The 17,432-nt window shown below is 40.1% G+C and overlaps 2 protein-coding genes across 2 annotated transcripts; both read right to left on the bottom strand.

Annotated features, from left to right (window-relative positions):
• Window positions 1-225: 225 nt before the first annotated feature.
• Window positions 226-3,718, bottom strand: LOC306979862 (chitinase-3-like protein 2). The gene is made up of 10 exons (XM_079578999.1): window positions 3,635-3,718; window positions 3,359-3,563; window positions 2,573-2,629; window positions 2,158-2,305; window positions 1,870-1,997; window positions 1,365-1,461; window positions 1,114-1,296; window positions 890-1,006; window positions 694-826; window positions 226-596 (listed from the first exon to the last, which is right to left on the bottom strand). The coding sequence occupies exons 1-10, from the start codon at window positions 3,681-3,683 to the stop codon at window positions 253-255; spliced, it is 1,461 nt and encodes a 486-aa protein (XP_079435125.1). The 5' UTR covers window positions 3,684-3,718; the 3' UTR covers window positions 226-252.
• Window positions 3,719-7,117: 3,399 nt separating this feature from the next.
• LOC306979509 (putative chitinase 10) lies at window positions 7,118-15,828 on the bottom strand (the record flags this gene model as incomplete). The annotated part of the gene is given in 21 exon segments (XM_079578467.1): window positions 7,118-7,373; window positions 7,463-7,595; window positions 7,670-7,786; window positions 8,012-8,194; window positions 8,261-8,384; window positions 8,463-8,587; window positions 8,668-8,833; window positions 9,112-9,168; window positions 9,312-9,516; window positions 9,618-9,644; window positions 13,504-13,761; window positions 13,836-13,968; window positions 14,177-14,293; window positions 14,363-14,545; window positions 14,641-14,764; window positions 14,847-14,971; window positions 15,044-15,209; window positions 15,271-15,327; window positions 15,402-15,673; window positions 15,677-15,714; window positions 15,804-15,828. Coding segments are annotated over 21 exon segments (2,883 nt in total). The 3' UTR covers window positions 7,118-7,125.
• Window positions 15,829-17,432: the final 1,604 nt, after the last annotated feature.

Raw genomic sequence — 17,432 nt, 5'->3', positions numbered from 1 at the left:
AGTTGTTGTTGAGCTACAATTTATTTAATGTGTTGTCTGTAAATAAGGCATACGTTTGGAAGATACTGCATGTTTTTTATTTGGACAAACAGAAATCCAGCTTCTTAATTCCACAATCTCCAAAGCAATCTAGTGCCATATCACATGATGAATTCAACCAATTAGTTTGGTCTCTTAGTAACATTAAAATGATAATAAATAACATACAAATGTGTTACAGTAAGTCCTTCTGTCAAACCATCTAAAAAAAAATCACCGATACACACAGCACTGATGGAGCATAGTGGTGAGGAGAAGGCTCAGTAAGAGCCTGTCCCTTGGTGCTGCGCCCCCCCTGCTGTGCACTGTTGGGCATTCTGTGACATATGCTCTCCCCAGGGCACATGTATAACTGAGGGGCGGCTTTTCTGATATTTGGTAGTGCCCGTCTGCCCTGCCTCTGCACAGGCTGGGGTCCGGGTACTCCACCGTGATGTTTTTGAAGCAGCTCGGGTCCACTTTCCCACTGCTGCCGCCTGTTGCCAGGCTGTTGACGCTGTGGGGTCTGTCCGTGGTTTGTGGGATTTCTGGGTCAATAGGAGTTGTGTTATTTAATTCTATAGAGCATCCAAAAAGTAAAAACAGTAAGTAAAAACAATTGTCTCTTGGTTGAAGTGCTTCATTGCAGGTTGTGTGTGCTGTGTGCGTTCTCACCTTCTTTCAGTTCTTCTTTCAGATGGGATATCAGAGGGTATTTGCCTTGATGACAGTTCTCTCCAGAGAAGTCGTCCATGTCTATATTCCACACAGCGGCGCCTCCAAGACGCAGGTTCTTCAGGTATGTCACCTAATGCAAACACAGTCAGTCTGTTCATATCTGTGCCTGTGTTCATATGTTCTGCCAGTTTACCTTTGCCCCAAAGCTCTTCTTGTTGTCATAGCCCACCCATTGACCGCTTTTGACTGCATATGGCACATACTGACTGTAAATCCAGTTGGGTGATGCATTATGCAGGAAGACACATGTCTGACACAACACAGCACACATTATTAACAAAATCTGCACAGTGCATTAAAAAATACAATTATTTTTGTTTTGTTTTCACAAAGCCTTGGGTGTGCTAGGCATGTTACCTCATAGTAGGACCAGATGCCCATGTCATGTGTGTATGGGCCTGGGGGGGCTGGCCCGGTCACGGGAGCTCCTGGACTTGATTCTTCAGTGGAGAGTGTGTACGAACGTGCATGAACAGCAAACCCTAGCAACAAGTTCTTTGTAGGAGCCTCTTGGTTGAGCCAGTGCTGTATGATATAGTCCTAAAACAAACCAATGCTTAGCCATAAAAACTTTTCAATGTAAGAAATGAATATTAAAAGCCTGTTACTATGCTGGCATTGTTGCTGCTGTAGAGTGGGCTGTGATGAGCTGCTACTTTCGGGAGAATGAGATCAAATGCTTTCACACTGATGAAGTCCAGGATTCTGAAATCAAATTTGCATTTGCTTCATTTTCATTCTGGAAAGCAGTAGGGCTGAAAGATATATCGTTATCGTATCTTGATATTGAGATATGAACATTTAAGACTGCACTCTTTTGTATTATGATGTTTTTATTCTTCTGAAAAATACTTAGATTTCACAGAAACCGCAGTTATATCGTATCGTATCGAGATATCTGGCATAAATATCAAGATATGAAATTATGTCCATATCGTTCAGCCGTAGAAAGCAGCAGGAACAAATCATCAATCATCAAACCATCTACTGGTTCAGTCTGATAATGCTTGATTATGCAACAATATGGTACAATTCATTCATCACAAACATTGAACTATAGTGTTAAAGGAATTAAGGCACATATTCAAGCGTTGTCATTGTTGTAGACCTTACTTTGCCAACTCTGTGACTTCATAGTGTTGAAGGGTAAAAACATCTGTTAGTGGCGTCAAAGACACAGACAGCATCAATCTTGTTCCTCCTCCTCCAACACTCTCTTTGTCAAAAAGATACTTGAGTTCCTGTAAATGTATACAATCCATATTCTCTATCAGCATCTGAATCCATCATGTACAAATACTGTTATGTGATTATTGTTTAACGAACGACTAAATGTTTTTGAGCATTTAGTGTTCAATAACAGCGATGAAGAGAATTAAGGGGAGGAAGCGGAGATAGCACCTTACAGAGCTGGGTGAACTTGTGTTTATCTTTGCCAGGATGACCCCAGTCCAGTTCCAAACCGTCAAAGCCGTGTGTCCTCAGAAAATTGATGGATGAGAGAATGAAGGTCTTGCGGTTGGCTGCAGTGGACAGCATTTGGGAGAATCTGGACAAAATCAACATTCAGCTGTTGGGATTTTGCTTTATCTACGACCACCACGCCCAAAAGGTATGCTGACATTATTTGATCTGGCCCATAGAATAACATTGATTTAAAAAATGGCCCTGTAAGGGTGTAATTTGTTTTATTAAATTAAATCGAATCAAGACCTTCCTGCATAGGCCGTTGATGTATAGTATCTATGGGTTTGCTGACTCTGGTGGGACAAGTGCAGTGGTTTGACAGGATCAGCAGGTGGAGGTGTGAACTCACTTTTGCTCATTGGTGCTTGGCTCTTGCACAGACAACAGAGTCTTCAGTTCAGAGTTTCTGTAAATGAAATTAGGGGGGAAAAGTAAATAAATAGCAAAAGCGTTACTTGTCTATTGTTTAAAGCTTCTAAAATTCAAGAATATATAAGCTTAGGATGAATAAAGTAAGAAAAATAAACAAAAAACAATAATGATGACATGATTTAGTTTCAACTAAATTAACTTAAAACAAATGTATGTATATACATATTTGTTGGAATATTGAAATTTATGTTACTAACTTCAGATACATGCTTTTTTCTCTTCTGTTTAACAATTGATATTGTTCATTATTAATGTTTGTGTTTTGTTTTTGTTTTCTCTCGTGGAAGTCTGTAAACTGGGTTAGGCGTTATAAGTTTTCACTTCAGCCTAAACCCTTTCGGTCGTGTTGTCCACAAAGAATTGGAAATGTATTTACGTTTAAAGGAATGAACAGACCGAATAAACAACTACTACTATTTGTCTTTTCTGTAAAGTGGGGCTGCTCCAGGGTACTTCTAGCATTCTCAGGTGATTGTTTTATTCTCGCGCCATTATTGCAGCCACTCAACACTTGATTTATGTTATAAAATATCTATATTTTATTTTTGATACAATTATGAAATATTACACTACTCAAATAATTTAATATTGTATTTTTAAATAAACTTGATCTTATCTACATTTTAAATTGTTGACAATGCATTGTAGTTGATCTGGTCAGAGTCCTACTAAAGCAACACAAAGGAGAGTTCCTGTGCCATACCCTTTTTTAAGTTGATTGAATGCCTCGTAGACGACTCCCTCGTTCCTCCGGTTTCCAGTGAGCTTGTTGTCGTGGCTGATGGTGGCAAAGTCATACACCAAATGTGTGCACAGGGATGGGTCTATGTCCTGCACCCTAAATCTCCCTTGTTCCGTCCTTTGCTGAGCCCAGTTGGCAAAGTGGCACACCAGTTTGAATGTAGACGCTGAGGAAAAGATAATATCATCAGTTTCTGCTTCATAATGGGCTCGAGCCATATATTAAACCAAAGCTTACAGGAGTGGATGAGCAGCAGAGCAGCGAGCTTGGTCCAGCAGCAAGCCATTGTGTGGCATTTGAAGGAGGCTGCTAGACACTCATAAAGGAATAACATCACTCAGCTCATGTTACATACTGACGTGCGCCATTCAAATGCCTAACACCTTCATTTATCCTAAAGCAAATGAGAAGAGGTTTTCTCTGTTACTCATGTAAAACATAGACGCTATCACACAAACACATAACAGACCATCTCTTACACAATCTCCTACTGACCACTTGGCCACCAGCAATATCTATATACTGATCATTGAGCTCGTAAGTTCACTGGTTAGTTTAACAAATGTGCACTTTGTGATTAAAAGGTCTGTCCAATAGACACCTAAACTGTTTGATTTCTATGTTGTCTTAAAAGCACCTAACGCCAACCAGTTTGCATGATTGCAGGGACTTTTGAAACAGTAGACCTTGGACTGCTGGATTTGGTAATGCTGATTGTTGTCGCTGACAGTACTTGACATTTTCAGACACACAAGACAAAAGACTTGTCACAGTGATGATTTTAACTCTGGGGCTAAACACCACTTACAGCTCTCTCCTCCTTTTTCCCACCGGAGCACCATGTTTAAACAGTTGTTGGAAGTTTGTTATAAAATGGTGTGTTTGTTTATTCACATCTTCCTAACAAGAAATGCCTCCATCTCTCAAGAGTGAGTGCGTGATTGGGAGAAAGCCGAGCACTTACCCATCACGCCTTTTGTATATTGGTGATAGATACACTGAATATCAAATTTGCTCTCTTGTCCTTCTCTTTCACTCTTTCCCTGCAGGGTTGTATCAAATTATTATTGTATTATACTAATATTTAGTAATCATTTAGTAATACTTCTTGTTTATACAGCCTTATTATGATGCATACAGTCTTATTATAATCAATAATAAGGCTGTATGCAGGCTCTATCTTACTGCCAATTAATAAGAATGTCCAAATGAAATGCTTGCCAAGAAAAGCAGATGTTTTCATTGACAGTGGGTTTAGGGCGTGTGGTCAGGGGCGTTTCCAGGTGCCACCCCACTTGGCAGAATGTTAGGGGCAGTGTTTCCTCTACCATTTACTCGGCAGAGCGCTCCGCCCCACCATCGGCACACACCCCCACCCCGAGATCATCAGACTAATTCCAGTAATAGTGCAGTATTATTGTTTTTCTTTCATACCTACCTAATCCAGTCCGTGGTTATTAGGAAATCCAGTCCATGTTTTGCACGTGTTGCTGTTGCCACGGCAATATGAGGCCTCGCATTAGAAACACATCCAGCCCATAAGTTAGAATACAAGAAAAAAGAAGAAATTTAATGTTGGTCCATTAAGTAGATTTCACGTCAGAAATATTAAGAGGGACTTCTGATTTGGCCTGTTTTTATTCAGTACATAAGGCAGAATTAATTAAATTAGACTTTAAGAACTAAGTACTTTAAGAACACCGTTGGGCCACCCCGGTGAAATGACAATAAACTGTGCTTCAGGAAAGGCTCACGGATGCTTTTAAATTAATTAAAGTACAAGTCAGTGCTTATTAGGGCTGGGACAAAATATCAGCTCGGACTTGGATCGTTTTCAAGTATCACATTACTTTCAATACTTGAGTTTGGAGGCATTTTTATCATCACTCCTTGTTTTCCAGCAACAGCTACACATTACTTTGTTACATTTTTTGTTAAACACCTTTTCAATCTTAAGAGTTTAAAAATGGAAAAGTTTTCCTCCCCCTACTTGTTCCAGCCATGTCCTAAGGTGTAAAATGAGCCCAGACCTGTTCACCACAACTGCCTCTAAAATCCTGCGCGTCACTCAAAAAGTTGATACTTCGGGTCCGAATTGCCGTCATTCATGAGCTTAATATAGAAGGTGCAGTTACACTTATGACCTGAGGTGGCAGTGTTGGGTATAAAAAATATTTATGTATAAATAATATAATATTTATATTATATTATATACTATATTTATATATTCGTCAACAACACTATGTTCAACTAATAATAATATCCAAATTTCATAGAAGCTTTTTATTCCTTTTCCTAAGTGGTATAATTTAGCTTGAATTACAATTACATTTTTAAACCTATCATTAAATGTACTGGCTTGACACCATAAAACTTTTATATAAGAACGTTTGTACTTTATGCCTTAGTGTTTCATTATTACCTGGCAGCTGTGTCCTTTTAGCCTCTAACCTGCAGATACATTTCACAGTTTTGATATTTTAAGTGAAAAAAAACAAAAAAAAACAGCTGTAAATTTTGAAAACTTGTTTCCTTCCCCTTTTTGATTAATATGTTATATTATATCTGTTACTCTAACCATAACTGAGGATTTAAGCAAGGCAGGTTTATTTGTAGAGCACAATTCATAAACGACAAGGTGACCCAAGGTGCTTCACAATTGCATACAATCACAAGAAAGCAGATACAATCAATCTATAAAACATATATTATTGTATATATTGTAAAAAAAATAAAATAAAAAATGATAGTAAAGCAAAGAGGGCAAATAAAATACTTTCAGTGTCATATGCACAGGCAAAAATAACTGTTTCGGCCTGGATTTGAACATTGTCAGAGTTGAGGCCTGTCTCAAATCCTCATGAAAACTGTTCAAGATTTTAGCTTTAGCCTCAGCGTGTTTAGTCCTGACTCTGGGAACCACCAGGAGACCCCTCCCTGAAGGTCTCAGGGCTTGAGATGGTTCATACATACAGCTGTAACATGTCAGAGATGGACTTTGATTCTATTCTCTGAGAGACAGGAAGCCAGTGCAGAGACCGCAGTCTAACCTACTGGAGACAAATGCAGGGATTAGTCTCTCTAAGTCTCTCAATGTAAATTTTTTATTTAATTGTTGTTATTGTTTGTGCCCCTGTTAAGCACTTTATCTGTGAAAGGTGCTATGAAGTTTCTTCTTGAGATCATACTGCCTTTGCTAGGCCCGATCCCGTCAGATCTCGGAAGCTAAGCAGGGAAGGGCCTGGTTAGGACTTGGATGGGAGACCGTTTGGGAACACCAGGAGGCCTAGCGAATGTAGTGAGTGTGTGAGTGGTTGGTGGTGGTGGCTGATGTGCGCAGACTGGTTGCCTCACTTATCATCACCGAGTATGGAGTGAATGAATAATGCACCTAATTGTAAAGCGAGGATGGTCTCCCTTATTGTTATCTTTATAAACAGATTTGACCCCAAATCATGAGGGCACTGCCCCGCCCTCATGCTTTTTCAAACACGTTTTTCTATTCCATCTTATTTCCTATTCTTTTATTATTCTACTATTTATATGACCCCACCCCCAAAGATTTTAACAATTGTTGATCTTTTTTACATGTTTAATGTTTAGTGAAGGATCTTCAGAATGCACCAGTTTGTGTGAGGTTGAAGACAAAAACAGTTTCTAAACAAATAGCAATTTCATGAAAAAAACAAACAAACAAACAACACTTTTCTCAATGTTGGTAGATTCGCTCATGGCCAGGTGCAGCACTTGCACTTGTCATCGAAGACGGTGCCGGTTCCGCAGTAGCGGATGTGAGTGATGCCTGCTGCGCAGTTGTAGAAGCTGTTCTTGTTGTCGGGGTTGGCGTACAGGCCGTCGGGTTTGCCGTTGCAGAAGCCCGATCCTGGAGCATGAGTGGTGGTGGTAGTGGTTGTAGTGGTGCTGAGTGTGGTGACACTGGGGTCAGGGGTGGTAGTTGGGGGCAGTGGGGGCAGCTCTGCATAAATGAAAACAACCCGAACAATCAAGCATGATACATTACAATTTCATGCAATATTTGTACAGTCCTCTGTGTCTGTGTCTTACCAATTTCAAGAAGTTTGCGGAGGTGGTAGAGGAGGGGATGGGCGCCTTCTCCACAAAACTTTCCTGCAAAGTCATCCAGGTCAAGAGCCCACACAAACGCCCCTCCAAACTTCTGCTCCTGCAGGTAGCGCACCTGCACCAGGACAGAGACAAATTATACTGAGAATGTCCAGAAAGTTTGAGATAGAATGATGAACAGCCTCATACCTTATTCTCGTAGCTTTCCCTTGTGTCAAATCCGACCCACTCATTATTTTTGGTGGCATAAGGAACCATTTGGTCTTCAATCCACTGGACTGTTGTACCCTTCACAAAGCTACAGATCTAGGGAACAAAAATACAATATTATGGGTGATCAGTTTCAAAAACAGCATTCTGCATCAGGCCTGCTACTTAAATCCATTAAACTTAGTTGTAAATATGTTAAACATTATAGCTAATGGTAGGCAGAGACAAGAATCTGCAGCATATCACATAATACTGTTCATATTTTACTGAATATTAGTAAGTTGTCCTCTTAACACTAGGTTAATAAAAACCACTATGTACCTCATAGTAGGACCAGAATCCAGCCTCACGAGTGTATGGTCCAGCAGCCGCAGGACCACTCGCTGGAGCTCCAACACCGGTGTTTGAGGAGGTTAAGCGGAAAGTACGGCCGTAAGAAGCAAAGCCCATCCTCAGCTTCTCCACTGGTGTCCCCTTGTCTCTCCAGTACTTCATGGCATAGTCCTGAGAAAATATACATGTGAATCATCTGATGAAAGATACTGAAGAAAACTCTGTCTAGAGTCTTACTGTGTTGAAGTAAATGAGGTCTCCAAAGTCCTCTGAACCACGGTATAGGGGGCTGTTGTGTCCAGTAAACTGCTCCCAGGTTCCATGGAAGTCATAGGTCATCACATTGATGAAATCCAACTCCCTAAACAAAGAAAAAAGCAACAAATTGAGAATTAAAAACAGGACGTGTTTGCCTTGGGAATTTCTGTTGGCTACTTACTTTGCAATCTCAGCAATCTCATAGCCACCATCAATGGTTCCCTTTCCAGCAGACACTGCAGCCGTTAGCATGAGCTGAGGTTTACCCGTGGCCTTGGCCTCCGCTGCATATCCTTCAACAAGTTCCTTCATGGAATAAAAGAAAACCATTCAAGCCAAATTAAATAAAACCCAAACCATTGTTTGGTGTAGTTGTGTGGCCTCACCCTGCACAGCAGAGTGAACCTCTGCTTGTCCTCTGGGGGACTTCCACGAGCACCTGGGTACTCCCAGTCCAGGTCCAGGCCATCAAAGCCGTGGGTCCTCAGGAACCTGATGGAGGACTGGATAAAAGTCTGACGATTGGCTGGATTGGACACCATGATGGAGAATCTGTATGCACAAGAATATTGTCACGATTTATCAAACAGCAAATATATGATGAAACGATATATAGAAATATAAATTTAATATTATTACAGTAATAGGCCTAAATATCTTTTCTGGTTTTATTATCACAAGTTTCATGACAATCGGGGAACAAAGCAAAATCAAAGGGAATTCGCAATTTTAGGCTAATAAAAAATCTATGCTGAAAAACAATGAAGGTTTTATCTCGTTCTCGCCCACTGTTAGTTTTGTCCCTGTTTGTTAGAGTAAATAATACTCACTGTTGAGAGCCAAAGTTCCATCCACCGACAGCCAACAGAGTCTTCAGATGAGGATTCCTGTGTGGCATTTGTGAAAGCGAATTAGACAGGCGTAAAATAGACATATCTTGTATCGCTTTCTATGGGTTTTCTTGGTCTGTACTTTTAATATACTGTATTTTATGCCACTAACAGTTCTCAATATAGAAAAAGTCACTCACTTTGTCTTAAGTGCATTGAAGGACTTGTAGAGCACATCGTCATTCCATTCGTAGGTGACAAGCTCGTTGGCGTGGTTGATGATGGAGAAGGCATAGATCAGATGGGTGCAAAGAAAGGGATCCACGTTTTGGGGCATAAACTTCCCCTCACCCGGCCTGTACTGGGACCAGTTAGTGAAATAACACACCATCTGCATGCCAGAGCCTAGGAACATAAATGATTGTATTTAAGTTTACCACAAAAAGTCTCACAAAAGAGAGAGTTTTTATAGTTTTTATACAAAATGTGACAATGGATGTCCTTACCGAGCTGGCAGAGCGCCAGGCATAAGCCTAAAGGGAGAGAGAACAGTTTGATGAACTATGAACTATGGCAGTGGATTTCAAACCAAGTACTACCCAGAAAACATTTGGCTTTCAAAGGACCGTGTTAAACCATTGTGAAATTAGCATTAATACTAAAGGACGAAACTGAGATTAAAATAAGACAAACCACGCTAGAACAACTAGGACTAAAAAAAGGTTTAGAGCCGCAAAAGCCAGAAACACCACGAGGGATTGTGTTTTACCTGCAAGAAGTGTAAGCTTGGTCATCGCAAACCAACTTTGGGGGATTACTGTAACATAAGCAGATAGTTAATATTAAGCAAGCTCATTTACAAAGCACCTGTGCATACCGGCGTGTCCTCACCTTGTGCTAAAAACAGTCAGATCCAAACCACAGTTAGACCACAGTGGTCTTTTATACAGAAACCCAGAGGAGGAGCAGTGCCGTCATTAATAGACAAGATAAGATACTTCTGAACATCTGGACCATATGTAGACAATCATTGACTGACTAATTGCACCATGATCTCCACAGCATCAGTGAAATGTGGGCCAGTCACCATATCAGCGCAGCAATATATTTCAGGTCAACATATACAAATGAGTTTCCATATGACAAACAAAACAGTAAAGTGTGAATGATTGAACGCTGTGTTTTCTAGCATTTATTCTATAAACAAATCATCAAAACAAAAACAAATTACGTCTTTCTGTAAGGCCTTAGTATAATGGCATAAGCAGATACACGTCCCTGTGTGCATTGCAACAACCGTAATCTACTCTATTGTGTAACAGGGTTAATTTAGTTGACTAAAATATTTAGTCATGATTTTAGTCAGTAATTTTGTTTTGCTGGCTAAAATTGGACAAAAACGTTTTTTATGAGACTAAAACTATAACTGAAATGTCCCGATATTTCTGCTAACTAAAATATGACTAAGTAAAAATCTAAGTCTAAAATCATCCAAACTTACAATGATACAGTTTGAAAGAGCCTCAGATCATTTAAATCCACGGCCAAAGGAACAGCTCTGAACTTTGTTCATGTGGGAGAAGCTCCAGCAGAGGACTTTGATTAATTATGATTATAATAACTAACTAAATCATAATTGCACTTATACTGATGAAGACTCTTTTGAGTTGAAACGCGTTGGCTGTAAACAAACCTTTTTTTCTGCAAATTCAGAGTCTACATGCAATTTCAGTCAACTAAAACTAGGCTAACATTGAAGAGAATTATTTGACTAAATCTCAACTAAGACTAAACTAAACTACACTACTACTAAACTAAACACTACACTGTCGTGTAGTGAATGTTGCAAAGAATCTACATCTGTCTTCCACAATCACCAAAAATGAGTCGACTTCTCTATTATTGTATATTATCGGATTATACACTCATCTCAGTTTTTGATCTGCCGACTCTTAATGTAAAGTAACTATTTTTACATGGACTTGGAGAAAACCTCATCAGTTCCTTAGATACAGTGTTTGGCTCAGAAAGTGCTAACTAAACTCCTCTGCTTTGTTGTTGTTGTTGTCCTTGGAGACGTTCGCGTGTGCCATCTCCTTCAATAGCACCAATATTTCTACGTGAATTATTCAACAGATTAGATATCACAACCGCAACAACAGACACAAACACCTTATGCAACGTGGCTGGCATAAACGGCCTCGCTCTAACATCTTTGAACATTGACCACACCCTGACACTGACAAGATATCCTGCCATCAGATTTCAACCTTCAGTAACAAGATAACTACAACACAATCAAAACATAAAAATCTTAATATCTATTTGTCTGTCCTGATGTAGCCCTATGTCAGGGGTAGGTCAGGCCCGGGGGCCAAAACGGGCCCTCCATCATGGAACCTCTTTCCCGCAAGATGATTTTTAGGAATATTATTACACAAATCAGACGGCTGTTAAAGTACTCTAGAATGTTAAAAATGCTGTCAATTCCTTAATTTGTTTTTAGAATAACACCCATTTAGGCCGTGTGTGATGTACACACTGGCATTTGTAGAATTTGTAACACTGACATCTCCATGTCTCCTGATGACACCAGGCCAATAGATGCACTTTTTAAACTGCATTTTAGACATCAAATTCTGGATGGCAAGACATTTTCAGGACAAAACTGAAATGTTAATCATCGGCCCTGAGGGAGAAACATTTACCCAAACTACAGTCACTGTCTATTAATCCTTCCTCGTAAGTGAAAAACCTGGGTATGATTTTTGACTCTGAGCTGACTTTTTTCCACACATTAAGAATATCACAAAGATAGGTTTTTACCATCTAAAGAACATAGCCAGAGTCCGCCCCAGTCTCTCTCGGGCCAACACGGAGACACTAATGCATGCTTTCATCACCGGTCGTATCTACTACTGTAATGCCCTGCTTTCTGGTGTTCCCAAAAAGAGTATCTCAGGTCTACAACTTTTACAAAACTCAGCAGCTCGTGTCCTGACGAAGACCAGGAGGCGGGACCACATTACACCGGTTTTAGAATCGCTGCATTGGCTCCCCGTGTGTTTCAAGATCGATTTTAAAGTTCTTTTAATGGTTTTTAAATGTCTTAATGGTCTTGGTCCTTCTTATCTTTCAGAACTGCTTTTACCTTATGGACCTTCACCGCCCCTTCGCTCCTCCGGCAGGGGTCTCCTAGCTTTCCTAAAGTCAACAAAAAGACTCATGGCGAGGCGTCTTTCCAATATTACGGCCCTCGCCTCTGGAACGACCTGCCGGAGGAGCTCAGGGCTGCAGAGAACGTTCATGTTTTTACGAGCAGGCTCAAGACCCACCTTTTTAGCTTAGCTTTTAACTGACATCTATTTATTTAGTCCTAATATATAATATATAGATGCGAGGGTGTGGAGGATCCGGCCCTTGGTCTCTTGATGGTAAAGAAAATTGTCCCTTCACCAAGCAAACTTGCCTACCCATGACCTGAAACGCGTTGGTGTCCCGTATAGAATAAAGGACTTTTATAAGTCAGTTGAGCCTCAGACTTCCTCTCTTTTCCTCAAAGTAAGCGCTCTCTCATGGATCCTTGATACCTGACTCGGTTACATTCACAAACCCACAGCAGTGCTCACTCGCCCTCTTGTTTGTATTAAAGAATTTAATATCTGAACACCCAATCTATTACCATAAGACGGTCAGGCTCCTGAACTTAGCACAGAACAAGTGCACAAGAATCCACAGGGTATTTCTGTGCAATATGTTTTCTTCCTCACTCACTCTTTGCACGTTTTAACATGTGAGAGAAACTGTATGAAGACTGGATAGTTGTTGTTGCACTGCTACTTTCTATTGCATGGTTGACTGTGTGTTAACCTGCGCATGACTAATCTAATCTATCTAAGAAGATTAAAACCAAAAGTGTAAGAAATGGCACGGTTTCAAAATTTGTGCTGGAACTTTTTTCATGACATTTATAGGTTTCAATCAATGCTTTTACAAGTGGAAGATCATGAACACTGTGGATGACTACTGTAACAGAAACCAATAGATGATATGTTTATTTCACTCATAATAGTTCAACAGTGAAATTTCACTCTGATAAATCTAAGCTTTCTCTTTAACCTACGCACTAATCATCAAGTGGCTCAGTTGCACTTCACCTTTGAATATATTTTAATTATATTGATTGATTGATTAATTTAGTAACTTATTAATTCGGTTTCCTTTTGACTTATTCATGTGTAAATTGGGGTAATCTATAACATCCCAGTCTTTATAAATAAAACCAGTAAATAGCTCATATAGGATGTTTGAAGCTTTATTGTTTCATTGTGCTTTCTTGTCACATAACCTGTACTGAAGCCTTAGAGTTACTTCATTCAGATTATCCCCAAATACAGCATTTGCAGCTGTCGTCGAACACTGTTCCCCGACCACAGCTCATCAGATAGGTGCGTCCTCCGGCGCACTCGTAGAACTTGGTTTTGTCGGTCGGGTGGGCGTAAATGCCATCGGACAGATTTTTGCAGAAGTCTGAGCCGGGCTCAGGGACAGTGGTGGAACTGCTGGGTCTTGCGGTGGTAGTGCCTGGTCTTGCGGTGGTAGTAACACCTGGTCTGTTGGTTGTTGTTACAACAGGTGGTGGAATCACTCCTGTAACACATAGAGAAATGAATTGGATGCGATTGTAAGAATCCTTTACCCCCTAACTTTTAAGCCGAACTAACCGCCGGTAACCAGAGAGCGGAGGTGGTACATCAGTGGGTGCTTTCCTTGTCCACAGAACTCTCCGTTAAAGTCATCCAAATCCAAGGCCCACACGAATACTCCGCCAAACTTGTTGTTGTTCATGTATGCAACCTGTTAATCAATTTTATTACACAGTTAGTGGGAAAAGGGATCTAGCAATGAACAGCCAAACTAACTCCAGTTTGTCTGATGCTTCTGCAGAATCACCAGTTAGAGAAACAAAGGGATGTACAGTTTTTCCTTAAATGAACATGACTGCTTGTATGGAGATTATTGCTGGTTTATTACACTGGTGCAGTCAGTGTGAGATTCCGCATACCTTGGTCTCGTAGCTCTCCCTGGTGTCAAATCCCACCCATTCACTGTTTTTGCTGGCATACGGGACTTTCTGATCATCAATCCACTGGATTGTTGTCCCCTTTAAGAATGTACAGATCTGGAGAACAAAGAAATCAATCATCAGATGGATTTACTTGTTTGTGGTCGTCTTCGGACTAGGACATACCTCATAGTATGACCAGAATCCAGCCTCACGAGTGAATTGCCCTGCAGACGCAGCACCGCTTGCAGGAGCGTTAACACCGGTACTGCCAGAGGAGAGGCGGAAAGTGCGGCCATAAGTTGCAAAGCCCATCATCAATTTATCTGACGGGGTCCCCTGGTCTCTCCAGTATTTCATGGCATAGTCCTAACAGGAAAGATCCAGAATATAGTCCAAACAGTCATTTCTCACTGGCATTGAGTCATTGCAGTTATTAGTTATGCAATTCATTCATTTCTCACAGTGTTGAAATAAATGAGATCCCCACTGTCATGCGAGCCACGGTACAGAGGACTGTTGTGTCCAGTGAATCGCTCCCAAGCTCCATGAAAGTCATAGGTCATCACATTAATGAAGTCCAAGGATCTGAAAGTACATGTTACATTGACTGGACATATATTCACATATGGTATGTAAATACTCTTTCTTGTAATGAACATCTCAGTACTTGGCAATGGCGGCGATCTCATATCCTGCATCAATGGTTCCTTTTCCAGCTGACACTGCTGCTGTTAGCATGAGTTGGGGTTTGCCAGTTGCTTTGGCCTCTGCTGCATAACCCTCTACAAGTTCCTGCAGTCAATCAATAATAAATATTACAATCTTGCAATCGGTTTGTACGTCCATACACAATGAAATACAGACCTGACACAGAAGAGTGAACCTCTGTTTATCCACTGGGGGACTTCCACGGGATCCTGGGTACTCCCAGTCCAGGTCCAGGCCATCAAAGCCATGAGTCCTCAGGAACTTGATGGAGGACTTGATGAAAGTCTGACGATTGGCTGGGGTGGACACCATGATGGAGAACCTGATAAAACAAAAACATTAGGCATTGCAATCCTTCTTACAGAATATTAACTTTTACTCACTGTGTTGATCCAAAGTTCCATCCGCCGACAGCCAGTAAAGTCTTTAGCCCTGGGTTCCTTCAGAAAGTGCATTTATTGTTATTTATTGATGAATTATCTTATTCAATGTAAATAGTAAGAATGGACCATACGTGCTCTTGAGGCCATTGAAGGTCTTGTACAGAGTCTCATCATTCCACTCATATGTTACAAGCTCATTTCTGGGGTTTATGATGGAGAATGCATAAATGAGGTGAGTGCAGAGGAAAGGATCGACATTTTGGGGCATGTATTTCCCAGTACCAGGTCTGTATTGAGACCAGTTGGTAAAGTAGCAAATCATTTTAGATGCTGTGGCTAAAAGAAGAAGAAAAGCAAAAAATATATACAGTGTTTTGATGGATGAAATGTTCTTTATTACATCTCAGATATACTTACCCAACTGGCACAAGACCAGGCACAAGCCTAAAGGAAAATATACACAACAAAGAAATCAATAACTTTTTTGCAACCAAATTCTGTTAGATTGATTGATATTTTGACAATTACTTTACCTGCTAGAACTGTGAGCTTTGCCATCTTGATTTTAGGTGCTCACGGCTTGCTGCGCATGACAACAAAAACAGAATTAAACAAAGTGACACAAATATTACATGATATTATCAGACTGTGTTTTAATGAACATTGCTATTGCCTCTATTAGAGTAAATATAAGTACAAAGCAGGTTATTTTTTCCAGTGGTTCGACTGAGGGCCCAGTCCTGAGCTTACCTTGGGACGTTACAAGGAGCCAATGTGTATGAGTCTCAGGGCTTCTTATATACATTGCACCCATGCGGAGTTGGGGTGGGGTGTGCTCCACAATATTTTCCGCAACACCTTCAAATTGTGGGTGGTAAAAAGATAACTAAATGGACAAAGGGCTGTAAAATCTGATTCATGTTAATAGTTAATATGTTGATTGGCAAAATGGCCTAGTTTCATCCCAGCCAACATCAAAGTTATGTAACATGTCACTGAGTTCTTTGATCAAATATAATTATTTTGAGCAGAAAGATCAATCCTATCTTTCAAACTACATAAGGCAGTGATTTGCAGCATCATTTACAAGAAAACTCTCACTTTATCCATTGGCCAACGATAAACTGATGTTAATCGTATCAAACTAAGTGTAAACCGAAGGTCATTGTGATCATTTATGTCTCTTCGAACTGCCAACAGCAAGATGTTACCATTGTCCTGATAACATTTAATCTGCTATTTTGTTTTGAACTGTTGACATGGTTTCAAGATGATGTTGAAGTCACTGGGTTTGCACACCTCAGTGTATTAAACAGTAAAAAACTGTATAATTCATAGTAAGTCTGAAAGTTCTGAAGATAGATTTATGTGATGATCACAGCACATCTCAACCAATGGAATATGAATGAATGTGAATGTATATATGAATATATGGGAGATAAGAGACACTTGAAAGTAACAGCTAAAGGCACATTTTCAACAAGAAATTACTTAGGTACTGTACCCTAGTACCTTAAAATCTAAAATATTTATTTAAAAGCAACGAGGAAAAATGTGTGGAAGGGCTAGTGTCCCTGCACAGTCATTGCAGGCCATTTCCAGTCATGTTCAAGATTCAAGATTTCTTTATTTGTCCTAAGGGAAAAAGGACTTACACATTGCCATATAAAAAAAATTACAATGGCGTATTGGTCTATCTTTGAGTTCATGACCTGCTGGAAAACTCGGAGAAGTCACTTTGCTTTTGGATCGTGGTTGCCCTATGAAGATATTTTGATGATTTCTTTGGATGGATGTATATTTCTATAGATAAAGCTACATTCCCATTTACAAGAGGCTGTACTTTGCCCTTGTCAAGCCTGGTCATTAATGAATATTGTTCCATACATGCGATAAAGTGCTGAGGTGAACATAAATCATTTATCCAGACATTCCTGATTAGATACAGCAGGCCTTTGTTCTTCTTTATCCTGGTTTCACCGACCAAGCACTTTTCATTAGTTGCATGTTTTGTATCTTGGATTTCATGACAGATCTCGAGGAGATCTTGCACATATTTTGGTAGTAGTCACTTTTACCAACAATACAGTATCAAATAGGGAATAAACATTGACCTTGTAGTGACCCAGGTGGTTCATGAGCTTTATTATCAAAAGTAAAGG

The sequence above is a fragment of the Gobius niger genome, assembly GCF_951799975.1.
Source record: "Gobius niger genome assembly, chromosome: 20".
NCBI lineage: Eukaryota > Metazoa > Chordata > Actinopteri > Gobiiformes > Gobiidae > Gobius > Gobius niger.
Note: the sequence above shows the minus strand (reverse complement) of the source record. Positions and strands in the feature narration are given on the sequence as shown.

Coding starts and splice junctions, on each gene's coding strand:
- LOC306979862 (XM_079578999.1), bottom strand. CDS start 3,683: ATGGCTTGCTGCTGGACCAAGCTCGCTGCTCTGCTGCTCATCCACTCC. Junction 1,007..1,113: donor GCATCTGGTCCTACTATGAG/GTAACATGCCTA, acceptor GTGTTGTGTCAG/ACATGTGTCTTCCTGCATAA. Junction 597..693: donor GAAAGAAGAACTGAAAGAAG/GTGAGAACGCAC, acceptor GATGCTCTATAG/AATTAAATAACACAACTCCT.